The sequence below is a fragment of the Macrotis lagotis genome, chromosome 1 (genome assembly GCF_037893015.1).
Source record: "Macrotis lagotis isolate mMagLag1 chromosome 1, bilby.v1.9.chrom.fasta, whole genome shotgun sequence".
In the NCBI taxonomy this organism is placed as follows: Eukaryota; Metazoa; Chordata; class Mammalia; order Peramelemorphia; family Peramelidae; genus Macrotis; species Macrotis lagotis.
Window position 1 is genome coordinate 912,772,697 of NC_133658.1, and position 20,645 is coordinate 912,793,341.

The 20,645-nt window shown below is 37.7% G+C and overlaps 1 protein-coding gene across 2 annotated transcripts in view; it reads right to left on the minus strand.

Annotated features, from left to right (window-relative positions):
• Window positions 1-4,174: 4,174 nt before the first annotated feature.
• LOC141509783 (uncharacterized) overlaps window positions 4,175-20,645 on the minus strand; it is a 39,697-nt gene continuing 23,226 nt past the window's right edge. Inside the window, exons 1-4 of one of the 2 annotated variants that reach the window (XM_074219576.1) lie at window positions 17,440-17,509; window positions 13,857-13,983; window positions 13,099-13,194; window positions 4,175-10,008 (exon numbers count right to left, since the gene is read on the minus strand). In XM_074219576.1, the coding sequence (XP_074075677.1) occupies window positions 8,615-10,008; window positions 13,099-13,194; window positions 13,857-13,983; window positions 17,440-17,460 (1,638 nt within the window). In that variant the 5' untranslated portion in view covers window positions 17,461-17,509 and the 3' untranslated portion in view covers window positions 4,175-8,614. Of the gene's footprint in view, window positions 10,009-13,098; window positions 13,195-13,856; window positions 13,984-17,439; window positions 17,510-20,645 lie in introns of those variants that run through there. The other variant, XM_074219577.1, reaches the window with a different exon arrangement.

Genomic DNA, 20,645 nt, shown 5'->3' on the forward strand with positions numbered 1-20,645 from the left:
CATTCCTGATAGAAGATTGCCCACAATCTTCCTGGAACATGATCCAGAAACTTGGATGGTACCCCTCCCAACTTGAATACCTTACTTTCTTCTGTATAGTGGAAATAGAATTCCAGTCTCAAGGCATTAAGCCCATGCCCTTGCATCCCTCCATTAGCTTTTCAGATGCCTCAATTCATAAAGGAGAAAACTCGAATGGTCTGACTAGAGATGGATTCCTTTGTCTTGATTACTGGAGGTAGCTGAGTCTTATGATCAAGCTGTGTTCTCTGAGGGAAGACTTTTAGCCCATTTCCTCATTTAAACACCCACCTGCTCATTAAATGTTCCCTATTCAGGGTTGATTTCTCCTGTCAGGGGCATTCTCATTCAAAAAATTATTTAAGGTATTCAATGTCTTCTTTAGGTGTCTTTTGATTATAAGAGAAATCAATGATTGTTGATTTCTTATCAGTTAACCTAATTAATAAATTATTAAAAATCAGAAACTGTCTCTTGGGTTTTTCATTCATCTGATCATCCAGTTAACCTGGGCTGGGACTGGACTTCACAGTTTTAGACTTTTACACATCTACAAAAATACCCAAGCCTAAAAATTCCCTAGATACCTTCTTCTCTTCTCCCTATTTTTAGCCAGTCCAAGAAGGAAGTAAAGGTTGCAGCTTCAATGAGATCTGGGCTTTATTACTGTTTTTCAGAAGTAGAAATTTTCAAAGAGCCTGGGACCAGGAAGATTGAGGAGTAAATATATTCAGGGTACTTCAACTAAGGATACCCTAACTACAAATATATTGTTGGTTTAACTATGTCATCAAAGCAATCCAGTGAAGCGGAGTGTCTAACCTCCAAAAAGAAACTTGAAACTAAAGGTTTACTTAAACATAAAAGCCTACTATTTTGATTATTACAGAATAATCAAATTTCAGAAAAAGCATTGAATAGTTTCATACTATTCTTGTAGGTATGATGGCAATTTGTTGGTGAAATGTTAGAATAATTCAGTAGATTCAGAAATGGTGAAATGAATAGAATCAAAAAGGTTATTTTGATATCCATTGAAAGGAGGCTTCTAGTAGAATGCCCCAGGGATTTGTTCTTATCCAAGTGCTATTTTATAATTCTATCAAGGACTAGAGATTAAGCTTGACAAATTTACATATGATACGAAACTGAAGAGAAAATGCTGACTCTGGGGAACAGTACATACAATTGCTAGAAAAATCTTGATTATGTAGAACAAAAATCTGGATTGAATGATAATATATTTGGGAGAAACATTTGAAGTTTTATACGTGGACTCAAAAAACTCAAATAGTCAACAACTCATGTGGAAAAGACTCAAATGTTAATAAGCTGCTAGTTCAATGAGTAAATAATTACATAATAGCCTTTAAAAAACAATACCATTGGGGTGGCTAGGTGGCGTAGTGGATAAAGCACCGGCCCTGGAGTCAGGAGTACCTGGGTTCAAATTTGGTTTCAGACACTTAATAATTACCTGTCTGTGTGGCCTTGGGCAAGCCACTTAACCCCCGTTTGCCTTCCAAAAAAACAAACAAAAACAAATAAAAACAAAATAAAAAACAATACTATTGGGGGGGGGGGGCCCAAGATGGCAGCATGAAGGCAGCATTTCCTGGGAACTCCTTCCCCTAAAAAAACTCCGAAAGCCATCAAATTATGGCTCTAGCCAAAATTTAGAGGGGCAGAATCCACAGAAAGACTGAGTGATACATTTTTCAGTCCAAGATAACTTAGAAGTTCCCCAGGAAAGGTGTGTCCACAAGGACTGGGAGTTGGAAAAAGGTCCAGTCATAGCGCTGCATGGGAACAGCTTGAAGGGGCCGGGAGAAAATTCTGCCTCACCAAAATGAGTATGGATTGAGGAACACCGGCTGCAGAAACCAGCCTGCACCTCCAGAGCACAGCCCACAGATGGTGAGGGGGGTCAGGGGAGATTGTAGAAATCTCTCTGCTCTTCCTCAGGACAGGAGGACTCTGTTGTTTGCCCACACCCAGATCCAGGTTGCAGTTTGGGCTTCCATACTAAGATAGCTGAGCAGGGCTCCTCCTTACAGCTTCAAGGCAGAGGGGAAGCCTGTGGTCCCCTACATATCAAAGAACAGGCAAGAGAGCATAAGACCTTGGAGGAATAAAGGTCCCAGTGGGGTGTCCTCAAAAAACAAACAAACCCAAAGTCTTGGAAGTACTGTAAATTAGTCTTGGGCTGAGGAAATGAGTAAACAACAGAAAAAGAAGAATCTGACCATAGAGAATTACTTTAGTCCCATGGAAGATCAAAACACATAGTCAGATGATGACAGTATCAAATTTTCCATATCCAAAACCTCCAAGAGAAATAGAAAATGGACACAGACTATGGATGAGCTCAAAAGACTTTGAAAAGTAATGAAGGGAGATGGAGGAAAAAATGGGAGAAATGAGAGCAATGCAAAAAAATCATGAAAACCAAATCAACAGCTCAGTGAAAGAAATACAAAAAAAAAAAAAATACTGAAGAAAATAATATGTTAAAAAACCAGTTTAGACCTAATGGAAAAAAAAGCAAAACAAAAGGCAAATGTGGACAATGCCTTAAAAAAGCAGAACTGGCCAGCTAGAAAAGGAGATATAAAAGCTCTCTGAAGAAAACTCCTTCAACTGAAGAATGGAACTAAAGGAAGCTGATAACTTTGCAAGAAATTAGGAAGAAATAACTTCCAAAAAAGCCAAAAATGAGAAGAAAATGTGAAATCTCATTGGAAAAACAACCGACCTCAAAAACAGATCCAAGAAGAAATAATTTAAAAATTATTGCGCCACCTGAAAGTCACGACCAGGAAAAGAGCCTAGACTTCATTTTTCAAGAAATAATACAGAAAAATTGCCAAGATCCTAGAAGCAGAGAGTAAAATAGAAATTGAGGGAATTCACCAATCTCCTCCTGAAAGAGATCCCAAAAGAAAAACTTCCAGGAATATTATAGCCAAATTCCCAAACTCCCAAATCAAAGAGAAAATTCTAAAAGCTGCCAGAAACAAATAATACAACTACCGAGCAACTACTGTGGCTCCAGTCAGTATTACACAGGATCTGGCAGCATCTACATTAAGGGCTCGCAGGGATTGGAACATGATATTCCAGAAGGCAAAAGATCTTGGTTTACAAACGAAATCAATTACCCAGCAAAAGTGAACATCCTTTCAGGGGAAAAGATGGACTTTCAATGAAACAGGGGACTTTCACACTTTCCTATTGCAACAACCAGAGCTGAACAAAAAGTTTGATCTCCAAGTACAGGACTCTGGTGAACCATAGAGGAGGTGGAAAAGAAAGACTAACTGTGAGGAACTAATGATATTGAATTGTTTGTATTACTGCATGGGAAAAAGATATTGATAACTCATATTTATGAGTTGTTAGAAGCATATATAGACAGGGCACAGGAAGGAGCGGAATATAATGGTATAATATAGTAAAAAGGTAGAGTCAATGGATGATAAAGGAAAGTACTGGAAGTGAAAGGAGATGAAGAAGCTAAGAAATTTCACATGAGTCAAGAAAAAGCTTTTTTCAATGGAGTGGAATGGGGGAAGGCAAGGGGGAATGAGTGAGCCTTCATTCTCATCAGAAATGGCTCAGAGGAAATAACATACACACTTAATAGAGTATAGAAATCTATCTTACCCTAGAGAAAAATGAGAAGAAAGGGAAGGAATAAGGGGAAATGGGGGGGGAGGGAAGGGGGAAAGATGATAGAAGAGAGGGAAGATTGAGGGAGGGGGTACTCAGATACAACACAATTTTGTACAGGGACAGGATGAAAGGAGAGAGAGAGAGAATAGAATAAACGAGAGTGGGGAAGAATAGAGTGGAGGGAAATACAGCTAGTAATAGCAACTGTGGTAAAAATATTGAAGCAACTTCTCTGGTGGACGTATGATAAAGAAAGCAATGCACCCCAGAGACAGAGTCATTGGAATCTGAACATAGACTGAAGTATTTTTTTTCTCTCACTATCCTTGAGGTTTCTCATCTTCTGGGGGGGGGGTATGTTTACTCTTATAACAAAATTATTGTAATAGAAAATAAATCTAGATACAGATTTAAAAAAATCATAGGATTATTGTGCAGACAAACCAAACAAATGTCAGGTTTCAATTAAGTGGTGCAGTGAATAAATGGGAAGTTATGGAGTGTATAGAGCTTTATTACAGGTACACAAAGGAATAGCAATCAATACAAAAGGTAGGCATTGAGTTCACTTCATGTGTGAGTTCAAACTCTACATTACTCAGGAAAAAGCAGGTTCCATTGACATAACCAGTAATGTGCCAGATGGCCTTGATGGCATTCAAAATGTACCATCAGGGAAAGACTTTTTATCCATCCCAAGGGCTCAGTGGAAAAGAACTAGCATACTGGGATTTTTCCAGAGAACAAAAAATGGAGAAATATGGTAGGGTGACAGACTCAAAGCTTATGTCTTTATAATTGTTCCAAAAGGAAATCTTCCTTAACTGGCTCCACAAAAGTACATTTGAGGGGAATGCATAAGTTCAGGAAAAGGTGCATTTCTACTCTACTCATAGAGGGAAAGCTAAGAAATATTAAGTGCTAATTACTGGGAAATATATTTAAACAGAAAAGCAAAATAGATGTATAGTACCTTTTCTGGCACCTTTGATTTCACAGGATTATTATGAGGATAAAAAGAAAATCTAAATGGACTATTTTACAAACTTAAAAGTACCACACAACTGTGCAGTGCCATTATCATTATTCTCTGAAGATACTAGGGGCAGCAAGGCAAAGTGGATAGAGCACCGGCCCTGGAGTCAGGAGTACCTGAATTCAAATCCAGCCTCAAGTCACTTAATAATTACCTAGCTGTGTGGCCTTGGGCAAGACACTTAACCCCATTTGCCTTGTAAAAAAAAAGATACAAAAGAATTCCCCAAAACAGAAGTCTAAGGAAGTGGTTGAAGAAAGCTCCATTAAGAAGGTTGTTACTCTAAAAATGACAAAGAATCCACATAAAATTGGAGCTCAACTTTTTTTCATGTTTCCTTCTGACATCAAAGAATATCAGTAGAGGTTAAGCAGTAATTTTCTCTGGACAAAATATTCTATAGATTTATCCTACAGATTTTAAAGCTCAAGAGGGCACCTCAAATTTTTTTTAGCATTTAATTTTAAGGACAACTATCTTTGATGAATTTATTGTGGAATATGGTGTAAACTGGTGGTCTAAATCTAATTTTTGCCAAACTGCTTTTTGGTTTGTCTATTACTTCATGTCACACATATTCTTTCCCAAGTGATTTTATTTTTGAGTTTCTTAAATGCTGATATTGAGTTCCATTGTCTCCATGTCTAATCTGTTCCACTGATATTTTTTAAACTAGTACCAAATTTTTTTGATCACTATTTGCTTTATATTTTGAGAACTTAAAATGTTCGCCCACAATTTGTAATTATTCCCAAAGGGCAATAAAACTGTGCACAACCTTTGATTCAGCAAGACCACTACTGGGTCAGTATCCCAAAGAGATCATAAAAAAGGGTAAAGGGTAAAAAACCCACATGCTCAAAAATATATCAGTTCTTTTTGTAGTGGCAAAGAATTGGAAATTGAGATGCCCATCAATAGGGAAACAGCTGAACAAATTGTGGTATGTGAATGTGATGGGAGTAAAATTGTTCTATAAGAATGTCCCAATTCAGAAAAGCCTGGAAAGACTTGCATGAACCAACGCTGTGTAGTGAGCAGAACCAGAACATTACACACATTAACACCAACTAGGGTGGACTTGTTCATTTCGGTAGCACAATAATCAAAGACAGCTCTAAAAAACTTGTGATGGAAACTACTATCCAAATCCAGAGAAGAAACTGTAGAGTTTAATTGCAGACTAAAGCTTACTATCTGCAGTTTTTAAAAGCTGTCTTAGGCATTATGAATTTCTTCTAAATTTCCACTTTGATTTAATTCTTCTTTCATAACATGATTACTTATAGATCTATGTTTAGCATGGTTGTACATGTAGGCCTATATTAGGTTGCTTTCTGTTAGGGGAGGAGGGAAGGGAAAGGAAGGAGAAAATATGATTATTGAAAACTACCATTGCATGCAGATGGAAAATTTTTTAAAAAGTCTTTGTTCTCTAACCAGGCAATACTGCAACTATTTTTTAAAAAAGTGCTTTCCCCTCTTTGTTCCTTTTCTTTTTCATTATTTCCCTTAATAGATTATTCAGGGGAGTAAGCCTTGTGAAGTCACAGCCTGGCAACTATGTCTGCAGGTTTTGCAGTCCCTGCTTCCTTAGGAGCCACTGCTAATAGGCAGAAATAAAGTTCTCACTATAAAGGTCCTTCTTGCTGAAAAAATGGTTCAGCATCAAAAACAGATATGGTATTATCAATAGAAATGACCAGTATCATATGCTCTCATACCACACAATAAGAACCATATGCACTTTCCATCTGACTTGCAGATGAAACCTATGTGTCATTTTCCTTTTTGAACATGATTATCTTGAGATTGTGTTCTATTTTAGCCTAGTGCTTCACACATAGGAAGACCTCATTAAATGCTCATTTTGTTCCTTCAAATGAATTTAATTATTCGAACCTCAGAAATAATCCCTTTGGTAGATTTATTGCTATTAGCCTAAATCATTAAACTTTCTTCTTGTTATTTTTATCATATTGGCAAGATCAAGCCATAAGCACTGAATACTCAACCAGTTTGTTTTCTTTTGTAATTATATCTATATAAAGTGTGCTTTGAGTGATTTCCAGAAATTTCATGTATTTTAGTTGTGATTTAGTTGTTCAATTATGACAGTTGTGTCCCAATTCTATGTGACTCCATTTGGGATTTTCTTGTCAAAGTTACTGGAGTGTATCATCTTACAGATGATAGAATTGAGGCCATGGGTAAGTGACTTGTCCAGGGTCACACAAATAGTACAACTGAGACCAGAATTTAAATTTGGGACAATGAGTCAGACTACAGGCCCAGTACTCTATCCATTGGGTCACTTGGCTACCATCTACTGTGATTAGGACCTCACTATTTCTTCTTAAATTTTAAGGCTCCCATAAAAAATACTATTGGGGTTTCTGTGGGTTGATTTTGTAGCCTGCCTCTTTACTGAAACCATAATTTCAGTTTCTTTGTTGATTGCCTAGGATCTTCTAAGTAAGACATTATCAGCCAATAGGCATAAGTTTGTCTTAATGTTTTTCATTTCTTTCCTTTGTTTCACAGCTACTTGTGGAATTTCTTGAACTGTCAAACAGTGAGGAAATAGGCAATTCCTGCTTATATTTTATTGGAAAAACTTCTAGAATTTCTCCACTGCATATAGAGCTAATAAGGCTTAAAATACTTTTGATTATACTTTTAAAAAAAGATCCTTCTATACATTTTATCAAACTTTACAGCATCTTAAAATATTAGTTCTATAAATTAGTCTCATCTCATAAAAGGTAAAAAAACCTTACATCTATTGAGATAATCATGTAATAATTGATTATAAAATGTTTTCCTAATGTTAACAACTCTTAGACACCTGCTATAAATTCAACCTGATCATAGTGAATTTTTTTTTTTGTTAAATTTAGGTCACATATAATATCAGGCTTTTTCAATATGCTAATTGGGTTTGCTGAACTTTTATGAAAGAAAGAAGAGATGAATTAGAGTAAGAAATAAAGGAAAAATAAAAACAAAATGTAATAAAATTATTTTTTAAGATAAGAGGCAATCATATACTTTTGTCTCTTACTATCCACCCTGTTATTTGAAATCAAATAAAATCAAACACTTGGGAAGAGATCATATATGAAACCTGAATGCTTCTTGCTTCCTGAAATAGAACATGATTATCAGAGCATTTCAGACTTAATCCTCCTCTTATCAGTTTTGATGGAAAGAGCAAACACATCTGGTGGTAATTCTGAAATGATAAGAGAACCAGAGTACTTGGGTTCATAGCTCTAAAGTATTTGTAGTAAAGGGGAAATGAGGATATTATTTTGCTTTACGATAGAGATAGCAAACCATCATACTAAAATATCAAAATTTTGAGTGGCAGTACTGCTTAGTGAATAGAGATATGGCTATAGAGTTAAGAAAATCCATATTCAAGAAAGACCCCTGACTTATGGGCTTGTCTGATTCAGGGCAGATTGGTGCCCCTTATTACCCCTTGGGCAACCTCTTTGCCTCTAAGTTGCAGAGTCTGTACTTGCATTGCTAGAAGGGATTTCCTATACAAATGAAAATCAAAGGACTTGTTACTACACAAACAATACAGGAAGTCATCATTTCAAGACAATTCACAAGTCAATAAAACTGATGAATTCTACAAGAATCTTTGGCCCTCATATGAATTCACTAACGTTCATCTAAAAGACTGCTGCAATTCACAATATTGGAAAGAATTTCTCTCAAGTTAGGCTAAAAAGATTTCCCATGGGTTACAAAAGTGGTCCACCAAGGCTAAATATTTCCTTATGCTGTACATTCAGATTTTCCTCTGATAGAAATTCTTTCGTGTTTAGTAAAACCTTTATGTCAAATACTGTCCTTCCTTCACTGAATTTAAGGTGGCTCTTCTGCAGTATGGATTCTCTTATGTTCAGTAAGATTTCTGCTACGGCTAAAGGTTTTCCCACATTCGTAACATTCAAAGGGTTTCTCCCCTGTATGAATTCGTTTATGTGTAGTGAGGTGTCCACTGCGGTTAAAGGATTTCCCACATTCATTACACTTGAAGGGTTTCTCTCCAGTATGAATACGCTTGTGTGCAGTAAGCTGTCCACTCCGCATAAAGGATTTCCCACATTCACTACACTTAAAGGGCTTCTCTCCAGTATGAATTCTTTTATGTGTGGTAAGCTGTCCACTCCAAGTAAAAGCATTTCCACATTCATTACATTCAAAAGGCTTCTCTCCAGTGTGGATCCTCTTATGTTTAGTAAGGTCTTGATGCCAACTGAAGGATTTTCCACATTCACTACATTTAAAGGGCTTCTCTCCAGTATGAATTCTCTGATGTTTTGAAAGATCTGGTTGCCACCTAAAGGCTTTTCCACATTCATTACATTCAAAGGGCTTCATCCCAGTATGAACCATCTTATGTGTAGAAAGTTGTCCACTTTGGCTAAAGGATTTTCCACATTCACTACAATGAAAAGGTTTCTCTCCAGTATGAACTCGCTTATGTTGAGTAAGGTGTCCATGTCGGTTGAAAGATTTTCCACATTCCCTACATTGAAAAGGTTTCTCTCCAGTATGAATTCTGTTATGCGTGGTTAGGTGTCCACGCTGATTAAAGGACTTTCCACATTCATTACATACAAAAGGTTTTTCTCCAGTATGAATTCTCTTATGTTTAATAAGCTGTCTACTCCAGTTAAACAATTTACCACACTCATTGCATTCAAATGTCTTCTCTGAAGTATGAACTTCCTGATGATTTGTAAAGGATAAACTGTAACTAAAGACCTTTCCACATTCATAAGTTTTCCCTTCAGTACATTCCCTATGAAGTTCAATACATTCAGGCTGGTAACTAAAAGTCTTCTGATTTTTGTCTCTACAGAGTTTCATCTCAGAGAAGATTCCATTCAACTTCCCTTCCTTTGACCACTGTTGGAAGTTTATTTTGTGTATATCAGATTTGCTTAGATTTTTTTTTGCCTGAGCTCTCTTTTTTTTAATTGTAAATGACTCTTCATTGAAGCCTTTTCTAAACAAATTATATTCATTTGTATTAAATGTAGTTTTTCTGCTTGTGACTGTTATCTCCTTTGAAAGGCTTTTGTAGTTGTCCTTCTGTTGCTCTAAAGTAACATCATATTCCCAGATTTTTCTCAATTTAGAATCCCAAGGATAATACTCCTTGAGTCTTTCCGTGGATGACTCTCCCACAGAAATGTCCCATATTTGTATTTCCTTGGTTGTTTCACACTTATTCTCCAGAAGAAGGCTGTCTGAAATTAAAAAGAAAAAAAGTCAACATATAGTCTGAGTTGGGAGAAAGTAAATTGCTTAATATTTCATATACCTCCACAGTATTCTTTGGCCCTTGGTAGATAAAGTCAAGCTCCTCCTGAATTCTCTATTTAAGGAGGAGTTCCAGACAGACACCTCATCATTTCCCACCTGGCTGCAGGACTTCAACATGGTACCCACCCAAGTACTCTCCTCCACTGCTTCTGGTCTTTCCCACCCCTCTGCTTCTAGCTGCTCCCATCAGAATATTGGTTCCTTGAAGGTGGGGATTTTCTTTTTTTCTTTTTTAGGTTTTTGCTAGGCAAATGGAGTTAAGTGGTTTGCCCAAGGCCACACAGCTAGGAAATTAAGTGTCTGAGGCCGCATTTGAACTCAGGTCCTCCTGACTCCAGGGCCAGTGCTCTATCCACTGCATCACCTGGCCGCCCCAGAGGGTGGGGATTTTCTTTTGCTTTTCTTTATATCCTCAACAATAAGCACTCAGTATATACCTGGAACACAGTTGATGCTTAATAAATATTTGTCTAAGTTTTAGATTGTTTCTTCCATCAAAGAAAATGATTTTAAAACACTGAATATACAAAATCCAGCCTCAAACATTTAATAATTGCCTAGTTGTGTGACCATGGGCAAGTCACTTAAACCTCATTACCATAAAAAAATAAGAATCAAAAAAAATTTTTTTTAACTAAAAATAGCAGATCAATCATTAGTAACATATTAACACCCAAGATATATGAGGAGAGAGAATAGAGCACTGTGCTGCTTTAAATAAGGTTAAGAATACAAGACTAAATGAATTACATCTGAGGCTTTTGAGAAAAACATCAAAATAGATAAGAAGTATCTATATTTTCAGGAAGATGACATTCCTGGAAACTATAGATGAGCAAGCCTGGTGCTAATTCTTATCAAAATTCTAGCATCTATAAATTACCTAGAGGAATTATATATAATTGAAGATAAAGTACTGCTCACTAAGATACAGCATAAGTACATTTGGAGAAGGGTTTGAAGAGAAGGTAAAAGATTCAAACAGAAGGAGAAAAACTTGAAAAACATGGAAAAACTTGTATGAACTAATTCAAATCAAGAAAAATCAGGCAAAAATTATACATAATGAAAATTCCATAAACAAAAATAACACTGAAAGACACAGATTACTGCAATGGGCAACAGTGATTAAAGATGTCTGATATCACAATATACTTCCTTCTTCCCCTTTGAAAAGACTGGCCTATGGACATTCAATATTACCTAATCTGTCAGTATTTTTTCTGTAAAAGAAGTTGGAATTCATTAGAAATTGTTCAGTTTTTTGTTTTTTTGCAAAGCAATGGGGGGTTAAGTGACTTGCCCAAAGTCACACAGCTAGGTAATTATTAAGTGTCTGAGGCCAGATTTGAACTCAGGTCCTCCTGACTCCAGGGCCAGTGTTCTAGCCACTGTGCCTCCTAGCTGCCCCTTGATTAGAAATTGTTGAAAAATCAAAGTACATCAGCAAAATGTTAACACTAAATAAAACAAAAAAAAATCTCTTTTGGCCAATAAGTAAATGTACTAAAGGCCAGGATTACAACGAAAGGTAAAAATAAGGCCAGCACTCAAAAGCTAAACATTCTAGAAGGAAACAAATAGTACATGATTGATGAATCATAGAGCGTATGAATAGAAATGAAGTCTGAAAAGGTAAAAAGGGTCTAGATTACACTGAGCTTTAAATACCCAAAATATTTTATATTTTATCCTAGAGAGAATAAGAAGTCAGTGGACTTCACTGAATAAGATGGAAAGACATGGTCGGGAAAAATGGTGACCACCTTGGTGGTCAAGTGAAGAATGCACTGAAGTGGAGAAGGGATTTGAGGCAGGGGAATCAGGCAAGAAGGATATTGTAAAAGTCTGAAAGAGGAGTGATGTGGGGGCTATGTAAAGGAAGCAAATGAGAGGTATAAAAATGATGCTATGAAAAAACAAACATTAGTATTTGGTACCAAATTGGAAATGTGGGTATATAAGAGAAATTGAAGATGAAATTTAAGTTGCAAGTCTAGGTGACTGGGAGGATAGTGGCTGCCCTCATCAGTAATTGAGAAATTTAAAAAAGGGGAAGATTTAGGGGAAAAGATAATGAGCTCTTCTTTGGACATAGTGATTTTGAGAAGCCTATAGGACAGACATTTCAAGAAGTCCAAAAGTCATCTGGTGAGGTGTGACTGTTGATGGCTAGATACAAAAGTCTTCTAGAGATGATAACTGAACTTCGTGGAGCTGATGAAATCATCAAGTAACGTAACAGAGAACAAAGTCAGGCAAGGACAAAAGGGGGACAGGGTGCCTAGGAGCACTCAGTAGCTATTGACATGGACAGGAAGATGTGAGTTTAAATCAGACTCAATACTAACTAGCTGTGTGATTCTGGGCAAGTCAGTGAACCTGTGCCATAGTTTCCTAACCTATAAAATGAGGACAATAATATCATGTGCTTCCCAGATGAGATCAAATGAGACATTTAGCAAAGTACCTAGCACACTAGATAAAGGCTGGCTATGATGATGATTTTTACTATTGGGGTTGTGACTCAGATGAAGATCAAGCAAAGGAGAATAAAGGCTGATTTTTTTAAAAAACTATGATTGGCAGAGAATCAGAATAGAGCAAAATAGGCAAATTATATTAAATCTAGTTAAATAGCTTTTATGTGATCAAAACCACTATGCATAGAATAAAAGAAATTAGCAACTTGGGAAATTTTGTCAAGAAATTTAATAAAAATATGACATTTAAAATAAAAGAAAAAATAAAATAACAGGAAAAATATAAAGAACTGATATAATTTGAGACAAAAATACCTCTTCCCAAAGTAAGAAAAAAAAAGAAGTGAAGTTTTCAAAATCGTTAATGAAAACAAATGTTCCAAGTTACTAACTCCAGGTTATAAAGGAAGAGTTCAGTGGAAAAGAGAAGAAAAAGCTTCTCAAATGACAGAAAAGAAATATGACAGTTTCAGAGTGAACATTTCTGCATGGAGTGACTCCCATTTGCCAGATTTGTACTCACTCACTCACTTGTATAGGTTCTTCTTGGAATATGTCTCCGATTCATCCATGGTGCTTCTCCTTTCTCCAAAAGGAAGATGAGCTCTGATTCGGTAACTGCTTGCCCTGTTCAGGGGAAAGAAATGGGCAAGAAAGAACTTTGAAGGGAGCCATTTCAAGATCCAATCCTAGCTCTTATTTCTGGAAAAAGAATGTGTGCCAAAGAACAGAGATTCTGCCTCACACTGAGGGACTCTGAAGAATGTTTGATACCCACTGCATTCCCAGGAAGCATGGAGAGTTGGCTCATGAAGTAAATTTGAGCTCCAAAAGAAAATTCATACAACCTTATCCCAGAAAGGAGGAAGGGAATCGTTTATGTTCTCAAATACCTACTACCTTGGTTTATTGTTTGAGTAAGCATCTTTATTCTTTTAACAACTGCTATATGCATATCATATTATGTATTATGTTAATCATATTACATTAAAATTTAATCCATTAGGATTACTATGACAATATTACAGTGGGGCCGGACCCTTAACTTGCCTAGTAAAGAATGGGTAAGATACACTTCAGGGACAACAAAGCTCTATAGGGAAGTTGTACAAAAAAGACCCAACATTGGGTGTATGGAGGATTTAAGATCTTCTTGTATTATATAAGAGAGACTGAAATATTTCTGACCACCACCTAAATTCTATAAAGACTTTCCTGCCTCTAGTAAATGAAAATGCAGAGACACCCCAAAAAGCAGGTTTTCAGACACAGAGGAAAATTGCTTTTACCCAAGGAGACCAGGTTCCTGTAGTTCTCCAGCATCACATCCCTGAACAAGGTCCTCTGAGCAGGGTCCAGCTGTCTCCACTCCTCCTGGGTAAAGTCCACAACCACATCCTTGAATGTCACTGATTCCTGAAATATCCAACACATTCCTTTTCAGCCAGGGATCCTTCTCTCATACATTTTGGGGAAGTCCTGAAGTTAGCTGGATCTACATACAGGGAGAAGCTTTCATAATACATAGCATCTAGAGTACTCCCAAGTCAAATGTTTATTGAGGGAAAAAAGATGTACCTCACTGGCTACTAGGCTCTAATATGGTGGGAGCTATTAATTAGTATATTAATGATCAATGGCTAATAATAAATACTTCTTTTAGTTATAAATTAAATGATTAATAATAAGCAATTATTCCTTTTAGTTACTAAATTTTAGTTTTATACACTGTCTCCTCAAATGAAACCCAAGGAATTTCCTCACTTCACTTTCAGTCTGGAACCTAACAAATATTCACATGTGAATACAAGTAGCTGAGCTCTAATTGACTTTGCTGAATATTACTACTTTACATATAATTCTCAAATCAAGAGCTTACAAGAAAGAGTAAACTCCAATTGCTTTCAAAGTAACAAAAATCGTCTCCAGTAAACTATTTCAGCCAGGAAAAAAGAAGAATCAACCCTGAATAGAAAAGGTTCAATAACCTATTTTCCAAGTCACTGTGACCAATTCTGTGGCTCCTAAATGACTAATATGACACTACTTTACTACTTAACTCCTTCTGGCTAATAATCTTAAAAGAATTCCAGTTTTACCTCCTCAGCATTTCCACTGGTTGCTCCCTTAAATGGAATGCTTTTCTTTCTCCTTTCCACCTCCTTAATTTCTTGAAATTCAAGTTAAAATCCCACTTTCTACAGGAAGTCATTCCTGATCCTTCTTAATTTTAGTGATTGGCTTCTGCTAATTATTTCCAACTTATTACAGATACCGATAGAGCATGTTTGTACATTGTCTTCCTCTTTAGAATGTGAGTTCTTCAAGAACAGCGACTGTCTTTTACCTTTCTTTGAATCTTTGGGTGCTTCGAACAATGTCTGGTGTAGTAGGCACTAATGTTTATTGACTGACTCACATCAACACCCTAAGGCCCTACAGTATAACAAGGGTTCCTAAAATGATGCAGAAAGGTAGATGAAAGCTGAGGCAAATTCAGAAACCTTCCTGGTAGGGGCATTCCCTTGAAGGGAAAAGTTGGCCAAGACTTAACTTCCCCATCCCAAAGGATTAAGAATGCCTAGACCAATCTTTAGCCTTACAATAGCTTTTATCATGATGCCAAACCTGACAATCTGCCCCAACTTACAGGGAAAAAGAGCACCCTGATCTGGTTAAAGGTCAGGGATCTCCTTTCAGATATAAACATTGAAGGTTCTTGGGCCATCATAGGAGTCTGCCTGTCTCCCTGGAAAACAAGTTCATTATAATTCACTTCTCCTATAGAAATAAATAACTATTCTAACAGTGCCTTTGTAAATATACTATCTGAAGATAAAAGACTTCAAAAGTTGTCCTCTGATAAAACAATTAGATACTTTAAAGATCTAAGGTTTTGGGTGCCAATGACAATCAGAAAAGTTGATAGTAAATCAGAACCACCAATATGATGGAGAGGAAAACTACCTTCTTTGAGTTGATTTGTGCTAAGAAAATAATGTCAATTAAATTGGATACTCTTTTAAATTAAAATTTTTTACATTAATATTTTCTTTTCTTTCTACTTTCTAATAGTAACGTGTGCCTATGAGAATTGGATTGTAAGGAAAACTGACTGCCACAAAATTAGTGCTTTCAGATTGTGGTGCTGGAGAAGAATTGAGAGTCCCTTGGAAAGCAAGATCAAATCAACACTTTAAGAAATTAATTCAGCATTTTTTTGGAAGGACAAATACTGAAGCTGAAATATTTTGGCCACAGAATGAGGACCCAATGGAAAAAAAAAATCCTGATTTTGGGTAAGACTAAAAACAAGGAAAAGGGACAGAAGAGCCTGAGGTGGATAGATAGTATCTTGGAAGCAACGAACATGAACTTGGATAGACTTTGATAGTAGAGGATAGATAGATTTGATTTGCTATGATCCATGAAGTCATGAAGAATTGGAAACTATTTAAACAATAATACTGGGAGTTTTTTCTACTCCTCCCCAAAAGGAAGGGGAACATGAGGCCTGAAATCAATTAAAAGTCTACTGCAATAGTTCAGAAGTGATAAGCACCAGGAACCAGGCTGGTAGAAATGTGAGTGTAAACAATACTAAAGAGGTTTTTGAGGGTGAATTAGTTATTATTGGATGTGAGTGAGAACAACATTGAAATTGTGAGCCTGGATGAGACATACTAAGTGCACTGGGGTAGGTTCAACAGTGACAGAGAAATTCAGAATGGGCAGAGTTTGGAGGGAAAGAGAATAGACATTTGAGATGCCTGAGAGGCAGTTGTTGATCTGTGATGCTCAGGAGACGGTGTAGGGCTGGATTAAAAATATGGGCATCATCTGCACCCGTATCTCAAATCCTGATAATATCATCAAGTGCAACAGTATAAAGAAAAAAGAAGAGATCCTAAAAACATCCATAGTTAGTGGTCCTGACATAGATGAAGAATCAGGAAAGATGGGAAAAGAGTAATTGTAAAGTTAGGAGAAAAGTCAGAGAGGAAACACTCTCCAGGAAGACAAAATGGTGCGGTGTTAGGTGCTGCAGAAAAGTCGAGAAGGATGAGGACTAAGGAAAAAACCATCAGATTGAGGAATTGGGAAACTGTTCAAAGAACAATAAAGTTCAATCATGAGGCTGGAGAGAGGATCAGAAGTGAAAGTACATCGGAGGAATGGCTTTCTCAAATAGTTTAATCTCAAAGGGAAAGAGATATGAGAGCAGGGAGCTAGGATCAAAGTAGGTTTGGTTTTTGGAGCTTTTTTAATGAACGTACGCCTATATTCAGTTTTGTTGTTTTTTGCAAAGCCACGGGCTCCTTGGCCAGGGACACGGAGATAAGTAATGATTCAGTGTCTGAGGCCAATGTGAACTGAGGTCCTCCTGACTCCAGGGTGGATGCTCCATCCCCTGCCTAGATTCACTTTTAGGATTTTTCTTTTTCTCGTGCTTTACCCCCTTAGTTGTGGCTTCCCTAACATACCAACATAGGCTTCCACCCATGCCACCTACCTCGGACTGAAAAACTGGGGCTCAAAGGCTGTTACGGCTAAAATCTTAAACTAAATAAAGAAGGGCGTCGGGGTGGGTTCGACAGTGGCCGCGACCTTCAGATGGGCAGGGGTCGGAGGGCGGGCCGTTCTGCCGTCTTCGCCACGGAGGAAGAAGGGACAGTCGGGGCACGTGAGGGGCAAAGGAGCCGGATGCCAGGCGCGGGGTTATGGGGTGGCCGGTAGCGGCCAGCTGTGGGGGTACCTGGCGGGGGCTGCGTGGAGGGGGCTCCGGGGGAAAGAGAAATGGGAGGAGATTGGGGGCTGAGAGAGGGGTCCGCTGGGCCCCGAGCCCCCCGCCCCCCCGCGGCCCCGCCTCACCTGGGCGCGCGCCGAGCCCATGCCCTCGCGGGAGGTGCGGGGTCCTCCGGCCCCGAAAAGCCGCGGAGACAGCGCGGGCACCCGGAAGCGAAAGTGTGGCGCCGCTCCCCGACCCGCGCTGCTTCTATGGCAACCGGCTCCCTCGGCCTTCTGGGAAACGTAGTTCTGAGGCCTAGAGAGACGTTGTGCGCGTGCGCCGAGCGCTGACTACGCAGGCGCGGACTGACCTCGGGGATCCCTGGCAGAAGCTGCCAACATATTGGCTTTCTGCGGGAGGGCTCAAGGGACTGAACTCGGGGTGGCGGCAACCCCCAAGAAACCACCCGAGATCCTTTTGTCCTCTCGATTTCAGGTGTCGGGCTTGTGAGAAAGAGCAGGGAGGGGAAACTGAGGCTGTGAACGCCTTTCTGAATGGGAAGTTATTGATTTTGGAAGGTTTATAATCTGTGACTCCGAAACTATTATCTCAATTATTTTCTTTAGTAATCCCCTAACATTTTCTTAAGTAAACTAGAAAGTCATCTTTCCCTGACATTATAATTTAAACTTTTTTTTCTTGTCTTGCTCCTTGCTTTGCTTTTTAAAACTATGGAAAATAGAAATATTGCTGTTTGTGGAGGCAAAGAAATAGAAATTGAGGGAATGGCTGAACAAACTGTGGCATATGTAGGTCTTGGAACACTATTGTTCTATTAGAAACCAGGAGGGACGGGATTTCAGGGAAGCCTGGAGGGATTTGCATGAACTGATGCTGAGGGAGATGAGCAGAAACAGAAAAACATTGTACATCCTAACAGCTACATGGGGGTGATGATCAACCTTGATGGACTTGCTCATTCCATCAGTGCAACAAACAGGCACAATTTGGGGGCTATCTGCAATGGAGATTTTATCTTTGGCCTCTACTTCTAAAAGAGTCAGTTTTCATTTATGATTCCTTGAGATATATAGAGTATGTTAAAAAAAAAATCATGGTTTTCAAGGAGTGAATTTTTAATGATGAATTTTTAATTTAATTTAATGAATTTAATAATGAATTTTTAAATGATCTCTTCCTAACCTATTTCCTAGGTCCTCTTAAGAATGTCTTATTCTTTTTCAATCTTCTGATTTTATCCTAATATTTACTTTCTCACAGCCACCAGATTGTTAATCTAATTTTCAGGGATTCCATTTCTTAGGCAAGATTTACTACTTTTTTTAAGCTACTTTTTTTCCAACCCATCCTTGCCTCAAGTATTTTTTTGCTTTGTTTTTTAATTCTTTTAAGATAGTCCTACAGCTCTTGGTGAGAAATCCTTTGAATTTTTCTTGCAGCAGTTCAGGAAATTCTTTTGAAGAATCTCCTAATTACAAGAATTTTTGATGTTAATAGGTATCTGGTACAGATTTAATTTACTTAGTTCTCCAGCCTTTGTTCTTAAATTATGATTGTGCTAGGGTCAGTCTCAATTTTCTGCTATATTGTTGAGTATTATGGTCAACCCTATTTCATCTCATCTTGAATGTCCTCGGTTTTTGCATTGACCTCCACCTCCTAGAGTTAGACTCAAAGAGACTATCAAGGTTCAGAATGGATCTTCATATCTCTCTTTGGAATTTCAGGATTTTGTTTTGAAATTCAGTCCTTGGCATGGAATGTTCTGGTTGGAGCACCAGGATATTGCCCTGATTGGAACCATCCTGGTCAGTCTTTGCCCACACTTTCTCAGAGGAGCTCTCCACACTTGCTTGGGAGTCATGTAGATGATATTTTAACTCTGATCATGCTAGGTGGAGCTAGCCTTTCAGGAGGAGTAAGGATAGATAGTCATTCTCTATTGCCCATTGGGTTGCTAGCTGACTTTTTATATAGTTCTGGGGTGGAGTGAAAGAGACTGTTGGAACATTGCATGGCAGTACTAGCCTGAGAAAGTAAACACCTGCTTGACTGGCCACTTAAAAGAGTTGGGAGAAACCAGGGACAAGGAGGGGTAGTTAAGCATGTTTTCTGTGAAATAAAGAGAGAACTTGCCATCTTTGTCTCTCAGCTCTTCAGTGTTCACTTGAATAAAATAAAGTCAAGGAATAAAGTATAATTTACCTGCTAGGCACCTAACAGTGGAAGATTTCTAGTTTGTCATTGGATTTTCTAATTTTCTTTTAACCTGGTACAAATTTCAGAGTTTTGCTGGAGTAGTTACCTGGGAGATGGGAAACTAGTCTCCTATTAAGACTGCCCACTCGAGCAAAAGTTACTTAATTTTTTTTTCCTTTTTAATCAGGCTGGCTAATGGCTTGTCAATTTTTAAAGAATAAATGTTATTGCTTCAATGTCTTATGATTTGTTCTTTTGACTCAGTTTTTTTTAAGGTTTTTGCAAGGCAAATGGGGTTAAGTGGCTTTCCCAAGGCCACACAGCTAGGTAATTATTAAGTGTCTGAGACCGGATTTGAACCCAGGTACTCCTGACTCTAAGGCCGGTGCTTTATCCACTGTGCCACCTAGCCGACCCTTTGACTCAGTTTTGAATTTAATTATTTTCACTTAAATCCCTATTACTTTGTGCCTCAAATATTACTTATATTGTTATGATGTATGAAACATGCTTAGTATTTAATTTTTTTACATTTATTTGACATTTGGTACATGTCTTTAATACTTATTTTGGTTATTAATCTATGGTTCCTTTAAATATAATGTAATTTTCTTGTTTATTTCTTCTAATGGTGTTTTATTTTTGCTTTGTCTGCAAATCCTACTTTTGCTTTGCTTTGCCTGCAAATCCTACTTTTTTAAAAAATTTACCTGCTGGAAAAAAAAATGTACCTGCTGCATAGTAAATTTTGTTCTAGAAGAACTACTTATACCATTCTACATCAAAACCTTTACTTTTATATGGAGAACTGGAAACAAAGCTACCCACTGACTGGGCACTGATATATGTGAAGCTAGAGAGAATTATGTATATAAGATTAGAGAGAAGCATGAAAAGACATGGACTTGGGGGTGTCTATGTGGCACAGTGGATAAAGCACCAGCCCTGGAGTCAGGAATACCTGGGTTCAAATCCGGTCACAGACACTTAATAATTACCTAGCTGTGTGGCCTTGGGCAAGCCACTTAACCCCATTTGCCTTGCAAAAACATTAAAAAAAAAAAGGACATGGACTTAAACAAGGAAATAGGCAGAACCAGGAAAATGACCTATACAGTGATTCTAATAA